At 51.2% G+C, this 17558-nt stretch overlaps 6 protein-coding genes across 6 annotated transcripts; 1 reads left to right on the top strand and 5 right to left on the bottom strand.

The window, feature by feature from the left end:
- Positions 1 to 158: 158 nt before the first annotated feature.
- SPBR_00432 (tRNA pseudouridine synthase 9) lies at positions 159 to 1928 on the bottom strand (the record flags this gene model as incomplete). The annotated part of the gene is made up of 1 exon (XM_040758751.1): positions 159 to 1928. One exon carries the CDS (start codon positions 1926 to 1928, stop codon positions 159 to 161), a length of 1770 nt encoding a protein of 589 aa, XP_040618462.1.
- Positions 1929 to 2772: 844 nt separating this feature from the next.
- On the top strand, positions 2773 to 3309 carry SPBR_01065 (acyl-CoA thioester hydrolase; the record flags this gene model as incomplete). The annotated part of the gene is made up of 1 exon (XM_040759384.1): positions 2773 to 3309. One exon carries the CDS (start codon positions 2773 to 2775, stop codon positions 3307 to 3309), a length of 537 nt encoding a protein of 178 aa, XP_040618461.1.
- A 493-nt stretch (positions 3310 to 3802) lies between these two features.
- On the bottom strand, positions 3803 to 4672 carry SPBR_00918 (uncharacterized protein; the record flags this gene model as incomplete). Its single annotated transcript, XM_040759237.1, has 1 exon — positions 3803 to 4672. The coding sequence occupies one exon, from the start codon at positions 4670 to 4672 to the stop codon at positions 3803 to 3805; it is 870 nt and encodes a 289-aa protein (XP_040618460.1).
- A 1145-nt stretch (positions 4673 to 5817) lies between these two features.
- Positions 5818 to 6763, bottom strand: SPBR_00878 (uncharacterized protein; the record flags this gene model as incomplete). Its single annotated transcript, XM_040759197.1, has 2 exons — positions 5818 to 5916; positions 6053 to 6763. 2 exons carry the CDS (start codon positions 6761 to 6763, stop codon positions 5818 to 5820), a joined length of 810 nt encoding a protein of 269 aa, XP_040618459.1.
- A 6689-nt stretch (positions 6764 to 13452) lies between these two features.
- On the bottom strand, positions 13453 to 13737 carry SPBR_01149 (uncharacterized protein; the record flags this gene model as incomplete). The annotated part of the gene is made up of 1 exon (XM_040759466.1): positions 13453 to 13737. One exon carries the CDS (start codon positions 13735 to 13737, stop codon positions 13453 to 13455), a length of 285 nt encoding a protein of 94 aa, XP_040618458.1.
- Positions 13738 to 13949: 212 nt separating this feature from the next.
- On the bottom strand, positions 13950 to 16050 carry SPBR_09027 (uncharacterized protein; the record flags this gene model as incomplete). Its single annotated transcript, XM_040767153.1, has 4 exons — positions 13950 to 14028; positions 14147 to 14797; positions 14852 to 15290; positions 15381 to 16050. 4 exons carry the CDS (start codon positions 16048 to 16050, stop codon positions 13950 to 13952), a joined length of 1839 nt encoding a protein of 612 aa, XP_040618457.1.
- Between the last annotated feature and the right edge of the window lie 1508 nt (positions 16051 to 17558).

The following is a 17558-nucleotide window of genomic DNA, read 5'->3' as shown; positions in this document are numbered from 1 at the left end:
ACACTTGCGGAAAATCCAAGACGATACTAAAGTCAAAGATATGAACCAACAAGACAAAGCCTCACTTGTCCAGGATGAGCGTCGACATTGCATTCAATATTTGAAAAGATGTAACGGACTTTATTTTTTATTTTTTTTAGTAGAAAACCAAGCCGCATCTAAGACCCGGACGCCTGTTTCGGTGGTTCCACCGTTGGTACCGGTGTCTCTGGTGCAATAGTAGGAGTTGACGCACCAGTTTCGGCCGCTGGGGCTGTTGTAGTGTCTGTGCTGGGGCCTGCGGCACCCGTCATTATGGAGTTCATTTCCTTCTTGCTGACTGCATCATCTGCTTTTGTATCCGGCTCTGCCTCAAAACCGGGAGCACCTGCGGCGCCCACGAGGTCGTCTAGTTTGCCCACTTCAGTCGGGCCACTTGCGCCGTTTGGCGGCAAGGCCCACGCAGGGAGTGGACTGACATAACTCCAAGCACCATCGGCAGCCTCATATCGCAGGCTGTGCAGCCATAGTGAGAGCTCGTGCGAGCCCGGGTCCGTGTATAGCGGCGTGTCACACTCCTCGCACACGTGGCCCGACATGCGCTCGGCCTTGCGCTTGTGGTACTCGTCGACCATCTCATCGTAGTAGGCAACAGCCTCAGCGACATCTTCCTTGCCCATCCGCGAGAGGCGGCTGATAATGTCCTCGTCGGTATGTACAGAAGCATCGGCATCGCCCTGGCCTAGGTCAAAGCCCCACACTCTCTGGTTGGCATAGATGGGATCGTTCTCGATGGGGTGGCCGAGATACTGTAAATGCACACGGAGCTGATGCGTGCGGCCAGTGACTGGCAGGCAGCGAACGATAGAATAGCCTGTACGTGATTCCGGTCCTTCAGACGGAGACGCATCGCCCTTCTCTCCATCCGGCCGGTAGTAGGCAAGCCGTTTGAAAACGGTACGCGCAGACCGGCCGTTGGCCCGTACGCGGTTAAGGCCCAGCTTTGGCGAGATCTGCAGAATGGGCTGGTCGCAAATAACCTCGCCGTCAGGGAACCGACCTACCACCCGTGCCAGATATTCTTTGCGGACAACACGTGCTTGAATCTGCAGACTCAGTCGCTTCGCTGTCGCAGGTGACTTGGCCAAGAACATGATACCGCTCGTCAGGCGATCCAGCCGGTTGCAAGGGTAGGGAATAAACCCAGGTCCCCGCTCATGCTTTAGGATCTCCACCACCGAGTTGTATTGGTAGCGACCAGCTGGGTGTACCGGAACACCTGCTGGCTTGTTTATAACCAACATATCATCATCCTCATGAATTATCTGAACGGGGTCGGCGGTGACAGGCGGCTCGTGGCGGTGGAGGGTATGCGAGACACGTTCACCGTTTTTCAGCACGTGATCCGGACCGACAATTTTCTCGCTGACTTTTACGGTACCCGACTCCATGGCTCGACGGTAGTAGGCCAAAGGGCGGTCCCGAAATTCACTCTCAAAAACATCCAGCAGAGACCGTCCCCGCCAGCGTTCCTTTACCCATGTATTATAGGTGTAGTAGTAGGGTTTGACTCGGCGCAGGCCGCCCTCCAGGTAGTAGCGATCCGGCCAGTTAGCGGCGCGGTCATCGCGGACAGCATCGGACGAGGTTAAAGACGGCCCAGCTGGCGCTGCAGAGGATGATTTGACGGTTTCTTCTACAACCGCCAAGATACCTCTGTGCGATGCCGTGGCAGCGTCGTGGCTTCTATCCAGCTTCGCTGCCTTTGCTTTTGTTTCCGGGGTGTCGTCGGTCGCCTGAGACGGTTCTGACGGCGCTGCCTGGGCCACGGTGAAAGGATTAGAAAAATCTGCTTCGGGCGCCTTGACCACTGCATTTGGACCCATGGCATCTTGAATTACCGCGGATGCAGCCGCCGATGCAGTTCCGACTTGCTGCGTGTCCGACATTGCTGGTGTAGAGCCCGACCTGGGCAAGCAGGCGCTTCTGAAAAGCGTATATGCAGTTGTAGCTCTCGCCCCCTTTGTGGAGAAAGTTCGAGGCGGGAACAGACGCAATAAATAATACGCCAGTTTGAATCTTCTGATCTGTGGGCGCGAGTGCAGGGGACGGACGGATCGCAGTGGAGTGTTGTCGATTGGCGAATCTGGGATGGAGGGCAATTTCAACCAAATGCTAGTTTCAAGGGGGGCAGGAATTGCCAGCTGATTTCTCCGTAAGGATTAGTATACGGTGTACAACCTGAAGTGGTCCTCAATACCTTCTCGTTTCGTAATAATTGCAAGCCGAACGTTTTGGATGTATGCAGTGGTGAACATTGTCTGCTTGGCCCGTCGCAGTGTCGACGTTGTCTGTCAAAAATTTAGGCGGTGAGACACTCTGGATCTGGCAGAATTTTGCGTCAGGCTGTTTTGTTCAGAGGTTTCAGTGGGGACCACCACAATGCGAAAAGGCAGACCAAAAAAAGGAAAGTAGCCCCCCCCACCCCCCGCAAAAAGACCTGGCAAGGTCACTTTGAATAGAGAGCCGAGGCTGACTATCCGCTGGAGGCCAATGCCCGTATCTCACCCGGGACATTAATGCTGGCCTATTCAACCTGGTTTGCGCAACCTCACAAGCTTTAGTTCTGTTGTTCTCATTACCATTCAATTGTAGCTTGATAGTATTTTGAGCTCATCGTCGCACCCTCAGTTTTTATTATTTCTACAAAGTAATATACACAATGCCTTCGCTAGCCCCCCTCAAGTCCCGCAAACGTGAAGACTATCCTTTTATTCTCGATTACCGTACACGATGGTGAGCGTCGAAAACCCTGCAGGACTGTTGTCGCATATTTTACACAAGGCACGTATAACACTGGGATTTCTGGCTAACTCGCCCAGGGCCGATAATGATATGTACGCGCACATGAACAACAGCATCTACAACTTCCTCTTCGACTCAGTTGTCAACACATATCTCATCCGCCACTGTGGTGGCTTCGATCCAGCTCGCCGTACGCCTCAGTACGGCATGGTAGTCCACTCACACACTGACTACTTTGCATCCATATCCTTCCCCGATGTTGCCGAGCTTGGCCTTCGTGTTAAGAGGCTCGGCCAGTCTAGTGTCCACTATGAAATCGGACTTTTTGCCCAGGGCCAGCCCGGCGTCCGCGCAGTTGGTGTTTTCGTGCAGGTGTTCGTCGACGCAGCCACAGACCGGCCCAACTCCAAGACAGGTATGCACCCATCATTGCGTGAGGGGCTAGAGCGCATCATCACGCGGCTCCCTGGCGACGATGAAGTAGAAGAAAAGCCGAAGGGCATGGGTGGAAGTAGCAAAATATGAGGCACGCCGGCTAGCATACAGCGGTTCATACATAACCGGGTGAAAAAACAAGCATAGCGAACGACATTTGTAGCGTGACTATGTTATGATAGTCAAATATATAATGCGGTAAAGTGTCGAAATGTCACATGTTCGTTTCGATGTATGGCCTGGTGCCTGTGTATTGCCATTCGATTCGGCCGATATTTACTACATGTACTCGGTACCATATACAATAATATGTGCATATACAAATAGGTATATGTACTTTTTATCCTTTCTCCATCGCGGAATGTAACATGACCTTTTCGTTTTGTCGAAGGAAATTTTGCTCCGCTGAGCAGGATTGATCGATAAATCGCGAACCAATGTTTGGAATAGGTCCCAATAATATTCCGTCTACCTCCCAAAATCAAACGTGAGGACGTAACGGTCGTGATGCTTGCGCTAAGTAGTGAAAAAATCGAGACACATAGAAAAGAAAAGAAATAAAACGTATGTAGAAAATGCACTTTTAGCCGTCCACATCCATGGCGCCGTTTGTGTTTTCCTCGTTCTCATGCTGTTGCAAAGCAGCTGCTGCCGCAATAGCAGCCACTGTGATAGACTGAAGCCCTGAGAGATCTTCAATCTTCGATGCTGCGACAGGCTTCTCCCCGGAATCCGCCCCACTCGGTGGGCGAATGTTACCGACCTGTTTGTCTTCGCTAAGGCTGCTAATGGCAGCAGCAGCAGCAGCAGTTAGGGTATCTACTGCAGCAATAGCAGCATTATCCACAGTACTGACAGTATTCGGAGTACTCGCATTCTCATTTGCCGTTGACACGACCTCTTTCGTTGGACTCCTTGCTGGTTTCTCGGTCTCCTTTACTGACTTCTCAGCTGAGCTGGGTTGGAGCTGGGTTGTTGGCTGGGGTGGCGTTGGAGGCATGGTCAGCTTGTCGGTTTGCTGAGGAGGCAAGCCGTTCGTGTCGGTGACGGGGTTTACGACTGATATTTGAGGAGAGGCGTTGTCTTTGGCACCGTCTGCATTCGTACTTGGTGGAAGAGAGTTGTCGTCGTTGGTGCCAAGGTCGATGTTTCCATTCCGACTCATATTATCGTTGCTGCTGGTGTCAACAGTGTTGACCGTAGTGGCTGTACTCCAGTTGTTTCCGCTACCATTTCCATTATTGCTGCTGTTGGAATTGGCATTGGCGTTACTGCTGACACCGCTGTTGCTCATGTTTCCACCGTTTCCGTTGCTTCCGCCACCAGTCCCACTACCCATGGGGTTGCAGAGGCGATAAGTGTTGTCTTCAGTCCGAGAGATGATTCCCTCGTCCAGGGCCCACGAGATAAGAAGATCATCCACTCCGAGAAACTCGCCCTCGCCATTCTCCATATGACGACCAACGTGTTCAGTCCATTCATCCCAAGCACTACGGCCTTCAAAAAGACGGTTACAGTCCGGTCTGGGACAAGCAGATCGTTGAGGAGGGAGTCTCCGAACGATACAGCAGGACTTCTGCATATCTTTGACGTACTCTTCCCACTCCGTCTCAACCTTTGCATCTCTCTTCTGGATAGCTTTCCGGATGTAGGGCGGCGCGTGCATTCGACGGAGGTGTTGTGTAAAGAGGTCCTTCCGATTAAATTCGTTCCCTTTACCATCTATAGATCCTTGCGAGCAGTCCGAGCAACGGTAGTATTGGAGGCACAAATGCTGCGAAGCAATGTGGCGCTTCCATTCGTTTTTGGATCCAAACGTGCTCGTACATCCAGCAAACGAGAAGGCACATGGGAATGGCCTAGTGTGCGCTGAAGCAACGTGCTTTCTCAACGAAGAGTGGTCTTTAAACGGTTCGTGGCTGCACCAGTCGCACTGTACTTCGGGTTTCGAGGTTTGAGACTGCAAGCTTGGGAGCGACTGAGAAATATCAGATTTGGACCGAGATCGAACAAGCTGCCCATCTTGTGACTTTGCAGTTTTAAACCGATAGTCCTTCTTTGGCTTGCCCTTTTTGGGCGGTGAAGACGTGTCCTCTTCTCCGTTTTTCATTTCGGTTTCCTCTGAGGCAGAGTCGTCAGTCTGGCACTTTATGACGTCCTGTGCGATCTTCAACAGATGGCCACTCGCAGTAAACGGGGGTGGAGTATTGCCGTTCGTCGGGCGGACATGGCTAAGTGCTTTCAGTTGCTCTGCAGCCTCCTTCATTTCCTCGGAATCTTCTCTTTCGTCCTTGGGCAGGGTGGGGCTACCACCTCGCGAAACAATGCGAGGAAGTGAAATACTGTGTGCAGGGGGCGTGAACCGCTGATTAGGATGCTCTTGTAACTGTGGAATCGAGTCCCGCCGGATGGAGCCATTTGCCTCGTAATGACTGGTAGGACCCAGTTCGTGAAAATGAGCAGTTGAATGCACCTGGGAGTTTTGACGCTGAGGTACTGGTAAAGGCAACGGCTGATGGGGATGTGCTATTGGAGTTGGTAGCTGTGGAAGCTGCGGAGTTAGCAACGTGGATTGGTGTTGAGGAGAGGAGTGGAACTTCAACGGCGATTGTTGGTGTTGAGGTTGGTGATGTTGTTGTAGCAGTGGTGGCAGGGCGCCTGGCATTTTCTGAGATTGCTGCTGTTGAGTCTGCGGGGCTGCTGGCTGCTGCTGGTAAGTATGGAAATCATTTCGGTAGGTCGGCGAAGTGTTGACAGCCGCTTCACGGGCCTCAAGAAGCGTCCTCCCATCCTCAATGTCCCTAGCTAATGCAGTAGGGTGTGAATGTGGTACTGTTGTGGATTTCATCAGGCCGTTGTACAGGTTGATCAAGTTGTGCGAGTTGATATAACCCAAGGAAAAGCATATCTTGGCGTCTTGAATGACAGTCCACAAGGACTGTGGGATGGAGATGAGCAGGACTGTTGGTGGGCCAAGAAACATGCCCTCGACGGCGACCTTGGAAGCCAAAGAGGGTGTGTTTGCTAACCATTGGTTAAAGCCAGTCATATCCGGACCAGGGTCACCCACAAACGTGGTACAGACCAACAGTCGGGGCTCGTTAAAGACCATATCGGCAACAGCAGCAGGACTGATGACTGGTGCATCGCGGCTCTCAGCAGACTCGTGACCGGCAGCTTTTGATGTAGCATTGGCGCCATTTTGTGCTTGAGGTAGCTGGTGGCCTCTTGGCATCGGGGCCAAATCAATCGTGGCTTTAGCAGGTGTCAAGTTGAAGAATATCGGTGCATGAGGCACAATTGTTGTCGGCTTGCCATTCGGGCTGTACTTCACTCTGGGCGGGTAGTGAAGGTCGTAGCTTTGTTGGATATTGACAATGTCGTCGTACAGGTGCTGTGCGCTGAAAGGTCGCCCGTTACCCAGTTTCTGTAAAGATTCGGCTAGGTAGGATGTGAACGTTCGCGTTCCGAGCTCTCGCAGGCCGGCATCGTATGTAGAGGCTGCGATCGCTTGCTTCGCGCCATTGCTTCCGGAAACAGGCATATGTCTTGGCGCACAACTGTCGAGAAGGAGAAGGACATCGGAGTGAGAGTCCTCGATTGTGCTCCGTATGGTGTTCCACTTTAGTCTCGGAGAATCTTCACGAGCATTGCTGTATCGAAGGAAAAGATAACATCAAACTGCGGTTAGCTGTCGTCCATACTGATCACCCATAAGAGTACTTTCAGACAAGAAGTCCGCGGTGGCAGCGCAATAATCGCTCGGCTGCCGCTTGACACGCAACTATAGGGTTTATTGCCCGTGGCAAGATTAACTCACCAGGACCAGTACAGCTGATTGTCAAGGCTGTTGTGGCCATGGCCGACGTAATATATGATCAACAGGTGATCTACGCTCGCCTGATCCAAAAAACTGGCGATCCGGGATTTTAGGCTAGCACCTGGGTCGATAGAAGTAGGAATTCCCCAGTGCTCTGTGCTGAAATTGTAACGGCTGCGGAGTACGTGCTCCAGCGAAGTTAGGTCGGTCGACGACGTTACGTCGTCTTCCCACTTTAGCAAAAGCGCGGAGACTTTGGCGTAAGGAAGCTTTTGACCCTGACGATAGATATACATAGCGGCATCTTGCAAGTGTTTCGCGAATGTCTCGAAGTCGTGTCGTTGCGTGTCGGCTCCGGTTTCGACATCGCGAGCATCGGTTATCGGGGTATCGTTCGAAGTTATTTGGATCTGAAGGTTTGGGTTAACTGACTGAGGTCTGGTGAGAGTGGGGGGTGGCAGGCAAAATTTGGTAGGTGACTGTAGGAGCAAGGCTGAAGGCGGAAATTGCGCGCAAAGCCCCAGGCCATTAAAAATAGGCAGCAAAAGGCGCCGAGTAGCCCAAGCAGCAATTGAGGCAACGGCGAAACAATTGGGGTGGATCTAGGGGATATGTACCTGCTCGGCGCCGGAAACTGTCGGTTGCGCTGCCGCCTTCGCAGGTGTAGTTGCCTTTGCAGCCTTCGCCATGTCCGGGGAGGGTGGCGGATCTGGGAGCTTGGGCGCCAGTCGGCGCCGCTTGTTGGGAGGGTCCATTGCAGGCGGGAAACGGCAGTCGGACGGCCGGATCCGCAGCGATGACAACGTTATTCTCGATGCGTTATGTGAATTGTGCGGCTGCGTGCATTTGTCGAGGACATACGGTCTGGGGGAGGGATGCGACGGGGTCGGCACTGAAGTCCGGCGACCCGGAAGAACGCGGAAAGTAGAAAAGCGATAGAAAGGCGCGCAGCGTGCAGAAGGCAACGAAATTTGAAGGATAAGAAAAGGAAAGCAAGAAGTGCGACACATGCGACGGCTGCGAGCGGGAACAAATGCAAAGCGCAGCAGGTGGTTGTGAGGAGAAGAAAAAACCGAGGCGCGGGAGGGAGGAAGGCTTTCGGAGGCAGTCGTGCAAGGTAGCAAAAAAAGAGGAGGCAAAGAAGTTGTGAGGCAGAGGGGAGGGAAGTCGCGGCCCTGGCCTTCTCGGGGTTTGTGGCCTATTTTTTGCGTTCCTATTTTCTAGCCCTTCGTCTCTTCGTTCTAATGGAGAAGGGGCAACGTGTGTCGTCCAAATCAGCAGGCGCGGTCGGTAAGGCTGCGTGGACAGCGCTGGGCTCTCATTCTCTGATCGTGCTTGGCGGAGGCAGGTGGACCCTGGTAGCCAATCCGAGGCACCGGACTGAGGATCCAAAGCCTCGCAAAATGCACTAGCGTTGTTTCTTGAGCTGTGGGGCATATTTTGTACCTGTGGAAATTCCGGCTTTGTCCAGGAGGCCCCCTCGAGTCGCTCCCTGCTAAGATACAACCTGGTGTTGTTATAGTGCGCGGCGTGACTCCGGGGAGAGTGCGCTTCAATTGGGCGGTGAACGTGTTCGAACTATGCTAGCAGGGGCGCGTCTGAGTGCTGTTGGCGTTCTCTATTTGTAAGTATGGATGCCTTACGCACCACTCAAGTCGCAGGGCCAGGCCACATATAGAAGGCCTCGCCTGAGCCAAAGAGGCCTAATTTTAGGCTTAGGTCAGGTCCTCAGCCCAATATAACTGTGGTGCCGTTGGGCGACCATCGGTGCAAATACAAAATCCCTCCCATACAGTTCTTTGACAGGCGAGAGCGAAAGAGCGCGACGAATGTTACGGATGATTATATCGTATTCAACGGTCACTGGTACTGATCGGAAGAGTGCAATAAGAAGTAGGTTACGAAAAGTTGGCGCACAGATGAACATGGACAACACTGATCTGGCGATATTTTTGAGGCGGTGTATTTTGTATGCGCCAGGATGATATTTTGTACAGAGCCACTCTTTAATGGTCCTCTCGATCTCTTTGGCCTAGGTTCTTTGCGTTATCTACGCTGGCATGGCACACCGAGTAAGACACGCTGTCGACACGCCACGCTGTCAAAAAAGAAAAGAAAAGAAAATAAGAAAAGGAAAGGAGAGGAAAGGAAAGGAAAAAGGAAAAAAGAAAGAAAAGAGAACACTCTTACTCTTCATGCGGTTCCAGTGATCGATAGTCTTTGGACAAGGATGACGGGTCCACAGATGGTTGTCTCGTGGGCCCCGTGAGAGTACCGAAAGCGGACGCAAGCCTCCATGGATGTCCAATGCCGCGTTTAGGGCTTCCAACTGTTCTTTTATCACTCTCAAACGTCCACCAGGCATCTCTTACACATGGTCTTGCCTCAGTCCTCCCTGGACTGCTTCTCTTTCCGGTCTCAACCTGAATCTCTGTTTCCTCTTGCGGACTAGGCCTTGTTTGCGGCCTGCAACACCGGTGCAAAAGATGCGGCCACCCAGCTTACCCTTCAAGAGGCTATTCAGGCGGCGAGGCTGTTAGCATAAGGTTTTGCATCTGGTAATTACAAAGCGTAAGTAGAGCCCAGCTCACGTTTATTTTTGACAGTGTGCTGGCTGCTTTCGGGTCTGATCCTATGTAAGAAAGGAAAGGTCAGAGTCTCGCCGTCTATAGACCGAAGCAGCCTGGTATGGCCGTTGGAGGACAAAGTCGCCAGACTGCGAAAGGGAGCTTCATGCGCGGATAGCGTACCTTTATCACGTCCTCCAAAAACTATACACAAAACTCGGTTTTTTAAGACAAACTGCCACGCTCTGAACAATGTCCGTTTCGTTTCCGCGAACTACTTGCAATGTTTTAGCACCAACCAAGCCGAGATCGCCCACAAAGGCTGTCGGTTATACCGGGTAGCTTCCTAGCGTTGTAAAGATGACACTCCGTTATCCCGTCTTTTCCGCCAAGCTCTCTTGTTTGTGCTTCTCTGTTGGGCCTGTGAAGGACCCTATTTGGAAATCAACTACGGGCTCAGGCGACACAAAAACGCATCAAAAATATTATGTGCTTCATGCTCGTGAGTGCTCTATTCTAAAGTCAATGTGTGCACCATCAGTCTCTGTTCGGCGCATACGTATGACGTTCACGGATATAACCCAACTCTCCCAACATAAAAGAACATTCTCAAAGCGAGACAACTTTGATGCGGAGGCGCCGCTCACACCACCACAAATTGACCAGTCCTGGACCAAAACAACAGGCCATAAATTTGTGGTATGCTCGCTGGTGTCCACTGCTCCCACGTATGGGGATCATCGCTGAGCCATCTAGAGTCGACCTGGCGGCTTTACATAGTTTCCTTATTCAAACTGTCGGTCGTAATGAAAAAATGTTGGAATAACGGCGTGCATACATACTGCGTAGTGTATTCTACGAGTCTTTCAGTTCATGCTGAGGGCGAAGAAGCAATCTTGACAAAGAAGTGCCACTTGGAAATATTCCCGCTGTAACGGTATTCTCAACATATGCGTGTGCGCATTGATGTCTGCATTAGCTTTTCTAGGTCAATACCATGTAGATAGATGTCAAAATACATGAGGGGCGGCCCAGGCCTATACGCCGATAAACAGGGGACGATTGCGAGTATCTGAGTGGCTGCCTCCTGTCGTTTCTCCGTCGTAGTGATGGCAGCAGAGCACCGGGCTCCTTTCATGCCCTGTCTTATTTCATTCTTCGCACATAAAGTATCCGAAATCTCAGCCTTCCTCCTCACCGTTTGTTTCCTAGCCTTCACGTACGGCATCACAGTATGTGAAAAGTTTCACCACAGTTCCCCTGCTACGTAGGCGGGAAGCTGATGATTTCCGAGCGCTGCTGCGGCATATTGGGCGGATGCATGGGCAGCGAAAAGCCAGCCAGAGGTAGAGCAATGGCCTACCAACGCAGACTGCTGTTCCCCATATGGTGGAGAAGCTCGATGTCTCGCTTCATTTGTTTCGTGATTTTGGGTACAACGCATCACATTCATTCATTCATAGAACGAGGAGCTCTGTAAGGAGGCTATGAAATGCAGCAGACTTCAACAGCTAAAAAATATATTGTCCTTACTCCAAAATAGCCTACTTTTCTACGCGGCTGTCTCCTTGTCTTTTCACTCTCATACGACGTACATGTTCCATAACGTCTTGTTCCTACGAACAAAGTACTGCATTTGGTGCTTCCATCACCTCGTGTGGCACTTCGTGCAGCACGAAGGTGGCGGAAGTGGCGGGATCGACGGTTGCAGCGGGAGTAGGGAGAATTCCGAGGTAGATACATCGTGACCACTGTACCGTTTCTCTCGTGGCACCTGTTATTAAAATACCACAACATACAAAGCCACGGCTTGCTAAGGTATTAAAATTAAGCCAGCGCAACCACAACGCTCAAGGAACCTCACAGGGTAGCAAGCCCCTCTTAAATGTGAGTTCGTCGAAAGGGACATCGTTGCGTAGGCTCCTTCTGTAGGGCCGAGTGATTCAAAGTGGCTCAATATGGCTTGATTGTGTCTATTTCAGCATGCCTTCCACCTTTCCTCGCCTCATAAGAATCTAACCTATGACAAGCCCTGCGGTAAGTAGTGACACGATCCCTGCCCAAAAACCAACGAAAGCAGTAGGTCTCTGGTAAACGAGAATGCACCCAATAACAGGAAGATTACCAGCGAGGGGGGGCCTCCACCAGAGTAGCAGAACATTAGTTTCATATCTCTACCGCAGCACTCAAACAAGTGCACCAAATAGGGAGGAGGAGAAGCGATGAAAAAAAATGAAAAAAAAAAAAACAGATAGAGGTGTAGAGACGCAAACACTGTCGCAGGCTCTGCCCGAGTTGTTTCTTGTTTGTAGAAATCGCTGCTGTTGCACATGTTCCAAATTGTGGCCAGGTTTCGGCGTGATCTTCGGTAGGGCGAATGAGAAATATGTTTTAGATGTGCGCTGGCCGACATCTCTGATATTTGCGTGTTTCTTTGTTAATGCGATTTGGGACCCTCTGTGGCAGATGTCACGCAGGGCAGACGCTCTGACTGCTCGTGTCTTGACTTAGAAGCCATCAGCGGGAAGGCTTGCTAGCGTGTGGCTGGTCCTGTTTGCGCGGAATGTCGATGTGATCACGACAGTGCCGCCTCCGCTACCGTAGCCCGTGCCTAAACAACAGCCGCTACTATCACCAATAATGCATACGAATTGTAGTGGAACTTATATCAAGAGTCGACGTCAGAGTTATATTCTTGTTCGTCGTGGCAGCCGCTGTTGGCATTTCTGAAAGTTGCTGCCATTGGTGGTTCTGGTTTTGATGATGATGATTCTCTTGACGCATTGCGGCGGCGTCTCAGTGCTCTGGCTTTGAGTGAGATGTCGGCTATCTTGATGAGAGCCGAGATGATCTTGAAGATGTCCTTGAATGGAGCCATAAATTCGGAAATAAAAGGAGAGAATAGACCACAAAGCGTGTGATATGGTAGGATCATAGGTTACAGAGTATAGGTATGGTAGGTAGGTGATGTATGATACATGACGGAGGGGGGAACGTCGTGTCGCACGATTCCGTGATTTTCTATTTACGTATTTCCTTATCAGGGCGTACACTGTATTACCCATAAAAAAGGTAAGAGTGAAGGTGCGCATCTAAAGAGTGCGTATCGCGCTTTCCCTAGTATGAGTACACACCTTCACAGCAATCTCTAGATCTATGCTACGATGACATACATTTTGTGCTCATTTTATTTATTTGCTTGAGAGGTCTCCCAATAACATTCTTTGGTTGGTCTGCATTCGAAGCAACAAGCTCGCGATATGTGAGCTCTCCGGCGTGTTAGCGGCGCTCTATTAGACAAATAGGAATTATCAAAGGTCTTCTGCCGACAAGAACCTTACTTCTGTCAAACAATTCGTGGGCTTTTGTTTATGTCACCATTGCTGCCCGTATGCAGTCATTTAATTCTATCCTGGCGGGAGCAACACGATCTTCAGGCTAGTGTCCGATTCACTTCTGGTGACAATATACCTGGTTGGAAAATGCGATACACTGTGCCAGGGTGAAGAACAAATATTGAAATAACATGAGGTGCTGAAAGCCTCAGTCCACTCTGTTGCGGAGAGGTGCGGAAAACTGCATTATCGCTACATCGTGAGCCCACACAACACGCCTACGCACCATGTTCCGGCGGCAAAAGGAAACACGAGTGGACCGAGTGGTTGGGCACCAGCTTCGCGTGCGTTCTCTTGAAAAATTTCAACAAAACGTCTCCAATAAGGACTGCTATCGTAGAAATACGGCTTGTGTTCAAGTCTCACTCTTTTCAACCATTTTCCTTTTTCTTTTATCAACATCTGCTTTTTTGCCTCTAGACTTGACCGAACCATTCACCCTCAACACGATTTACTGATTCCATCCTGGGAATATCGCATCTCTATCTCGCAGCTCATGGTGCTCGGTCGTTGAGAAGCCGGATACGCCATGAAGGACGTACTCTACGGTCTGGGCCAGCCCGGACCGAACCTCTTCTCGTCCCATACTACCACCTGCACCAGCGCCTTTCTCGGGTTCTCCATTGCTCCCATCTGTGTCACCGAGCCACACATTCAGTCGCACGGCAGCCTTGAGCGCGCTGCCAGCGACATCCCAGTTCGTTAGACTCATCTGCACAGAACAGATGCTCAGCATGCTCTTGACAAAGAGGTCGCGTGACGTACCACGTGCACTAGAAATAATTAAAATTGTCACCCACATGAACACGCCCAGCAGAGTCTTCCAGGAAGTCAGCGAAACGCCCCAAGCGGCGGTCCACAGGTGGAGAAATTCATAAGGCTGAACGACCTCGCCGAAAGGCCGACGCCTAAGCACGGCACGAGCATAGATGATTGCAGCCTGTCGAACTACTTGGTAGAGTGGATCTGGTGCAGGAAGCGGGTGGCTTTGTGAAGATGCAGCGGTAGTTGCAGGGGCTGCCGTCGCCTGGCAGGTTGCGTTATTGGTTTGACTACCAGTCGACTGCCCGTACACAACGGAGTGCGTGGGCCCATGCCGTGAGTTGAATGCACTTCCGCCGTCGCTTTCGTTTGCAGGTATGGACATGGATAGTAGACTGCCGCCAGCCAAGACTTGTGGCGTTGGTGTCGGCTGTTCCTGGTACGGACTGCCACCACGCCCTCGATGCCCTGTCAACGATCCAGGCGATGCAGACGACGTATGCTGCTGCTGAAGATCTTGGTCAAAATAAGATGGCGATTGGGCAGTGAAATGTATGCTCTCTTGATGGTGTGGCTCTGCGTCGGACAAGACAATGGACGGACGATCGTCAGCTATACATTGCGCCTCGGCGGCGAGACTATCACCCTCTCGGTGGATTTGAAGGAGTTCCGGTGAATCCGCCGGCATACGATGGATGCGGTCATGAATCCACTGTGCCGTTGTCTGCACCTTTTGCAAATCCTTTATCGTTGGGCGTGCAGGAAGAGCCAACACCGCAGTAATTAAGAACCGCATGTCGTCGAGTATAGATGCGGTCGTTGGGTGAATGTCTAACGCCTCGGCACATTGTGCAAAAGATGGCTGTCCTGGAACTAAAGGAGTATTTTGAGAAACGCGGAATGGTGCCGGTGAGACATCTTCGTAGTCAAAGAGACCTTGGCTGGTCCCGTGGCTACCATTAAGTACTGGGCCTGTTTCCAGCACAAGAGCCACAGCCTGGTCATTACCGTGGATGGCGGACAGATGCATGACCCTGGATTGTTAGAACGGACAGCAGAAGAACGACGTTACTTGGAAAAGAACTTACGCCATAGTTAGCTTGCTGATCAAGCCGTTCATTCCTAGGTTCCGAAAGCCGCCACGATGGCGAATCATTTCACAGAGGCAACGCAGGTGTATGTTTAAATTTTGTGTTTGACCCCAGTACCACTCAGCCATGATCCGGTGGATGACAGTGGTGATGGCATCATCAGAGGTGGATGTAGACGCGGGCCCGCCGTTGCCTCTATTAGAACTTCTTCCTTGAAGCTGTGCGTTGAGCATGTCAATGGCACGACCCTTGTGTGTCAGGGTAACCGCCTTGTCGAGGTGACCAGTCTCATGCAGGAAACAGGACGACGTGTATATGGCCACCTGGGCCAGAAGAGGAGTTTGTAGACAATAAGGCGCATAAGTGCGCGTCCAAGGACTCGAAAGATCTTTATTGCCGTCGAAGCAGGACTTGAACCGAGATAAAAGTTTCGCATCTGTAACGCAGTGTCAGATAGAAGGACAACAACAGAGATGTAAAAGTAAATGAGGAAAGTTAAGTAAAAATAAAGAACAAGGTGGCCTACATATTTGGTCAGCATCATTATCGGCACACGTCACTTCCGCTGGTTTATGTCCTAAGTCGGCAATCCGGTCAGATACTTGGGACAAGTTGGTCCCATGCAGCGAATTGCCACTGCTTGTGCCACTTTGGCTCCCGTTTCGGCTCCTGATCTTTCCATGACCGTCGGCACTGCTACTTCCGTTATGTCTATAATTGCCTGGAGCAGTCCATGTCAGAATGCGCAGCCATGCATAAAAGTCATTCATTTTGGCCGGGCTGGGGTCGTTTGTGCTGCCGCCGGTCAGTAGCCCATCCGGGTAGTTGTAGCGTGCATATAACAACTGAAATGCACTTCTGAGCACATCATGCTGTATGATAGCTGCGTGGTCGAGGTCTATCAGAAACACGTTGCCATTATTGCTGTCACTATGTCCTCCAAGCCCTTCGCGGTTGGTTTTATCGAAGTGCTGCGTGGGAAATTCAGTTTGAGGGAAGGAGCCACCAAGAGCAGGCACGTGGCCCAGATCAATTAGTGTTGGTAGGACACTGTCCCCCTCGCTGTGATCCCTTATCTGTGCATCTGCCACGGCTATACGTATGCTCGATGTCGAGGCATCTGCATCCGGATAGTCGTCGGTCGTCATCAGGTCTAGTTCCTGCCAGCGGTCAAGTATTAGATCCGGTCCCAGCATGGTACTACCTGCAGCGGTTGCAGTTGCTGTGAAAGTATCCCATTGTTGTAGCTGCTGCCGCTGGTGGTCAAGTGAACTCGCTATAAAATGTACCTGGTTCGGTATAGGATGTGCCGACGGAAGCAGAGGCGGCGACTGGAGGAGCGGAGAAGGGAGTGAATTCGGGGAAGAACGCGTCATGTCATATCCGAGCCGCGGGAGCGCGTTTGGTCGGGTTTGTCTGTGTCGGAGTTGGGTCGGTCGAAGCATCTGGCTACGGCTGCCGCAAAACTTGGCGAAGTCGTAATCTTGTGCCGGGAGGACAACCTTGAATGCCGGTTCACGAGGAACGGCCGGATTTCGCCGTCTATGTGCCCTGTTAGATATGTGGATATAGGACATTTTCAAAACAAGGGCGGCAGCTTGTCACAACAAAACGCACTTGTTCTGCTTGTATTCGCATGCTGGCTGTGGATACCGCTTGATACAGTTTCCACAAGGTCGGCCTTGGTCGCACTTTTGCTTCCGCCGCCGACACTCACTGCAACTGGTCGTTACACGCTCGGCGCGTGGTGTCCGCACGCACACTTGCATATCTTCGGGGGCGGCAGGCAGAAGAGATGGTACCGGCATAAGCAGTGCGTGCGACATGGTGCTAGTGTTCGTATTTGATATCGAGAACTGGGACATGGGAAAGGATGAGAGTAGGATGGCTGAGCTTGTCAGGTCGAGAGAGGATTTCTGTAACTCGTCCGTTGTTACTGGCAACACTCTCCGGTCACAGTCCTTGAGGTTTTCTTGCATTGTTTCACAGGCCGGCTGCTGATAGAAGGTAATGTGGCGGAGGAGAAAGAAAAGGCAAACCCGAGGGAAAGGGGATACAGAGAGCAGAGAGGGATGGTTGAAATCATAAGAATTGGGCGAGCTGGATTTATGGTGCCGGCTGTGGTGAGGTTATATGCACTTCTCCAGTCCATCAGTGTTTTGTGTTTACCTGCGAAGACAACCTGCTAGATTTGGCCGCTATGGCATGGGCCTGCCTTATCGTCGATTTTGCCGCGTTCCCGTTCTGACTGTAATAACATCTTACATTTTGTACAGCTCTTCTGGGCTTATGTGTCTTTTAAACTGTGTGCCTCTTTTGGTCCTCTTTCCATATCTTCAACGTCGTGCTTTGTGGTTTTTTTCTTTACCCGCTAATTTACCGTTTGGGTTAATTGTTGACATTTTATTTCATTTACTGTCCACGCCATCCCGGTTAGGATGTTCCACAGCCAGGCCCTCGCTAAGAGCCGGACTGTCCTTGGCTCTAGTTCTGTTCGTAGGGCTGAAACGTTCTATTCCGCATCCCTCCCCCCACATCAAGACGCAAGGCTGTTTCTTTAACACACCTTGTCAAGGCAGGAGGTCAGTTCTATCGTTGTTGACTACGCGAAGCAGCCTTTACCTTGGCGCACCTCTCGACGATGAGCTGTTAGAGCCAGGCTAGTGTCAAGCTTGGCTGGTGGATTATTACGAGGCTATCTACA

The sequence above is a fragment of the Sporothrix brasiliensis genome (genome assembly GCF_000820605.1).
Source record: "Sporothrix brasiliensis 5110 chromosome Unknown Cont19, whole genome shotgun sequence".
Taxonomy (NCBI): Eukaryota; Fungi; Ascomycota; class Sordariomycetes; order Ophiostomatales; family Ophiostomataceae; genus Sporothrix; species Sporothrix brasiliensis.
The sequence above is the reverse complement of the archived record's forward strand: the minus strand, read 5'-3'. Positions and strand labels throughout refer to the sequence as shown.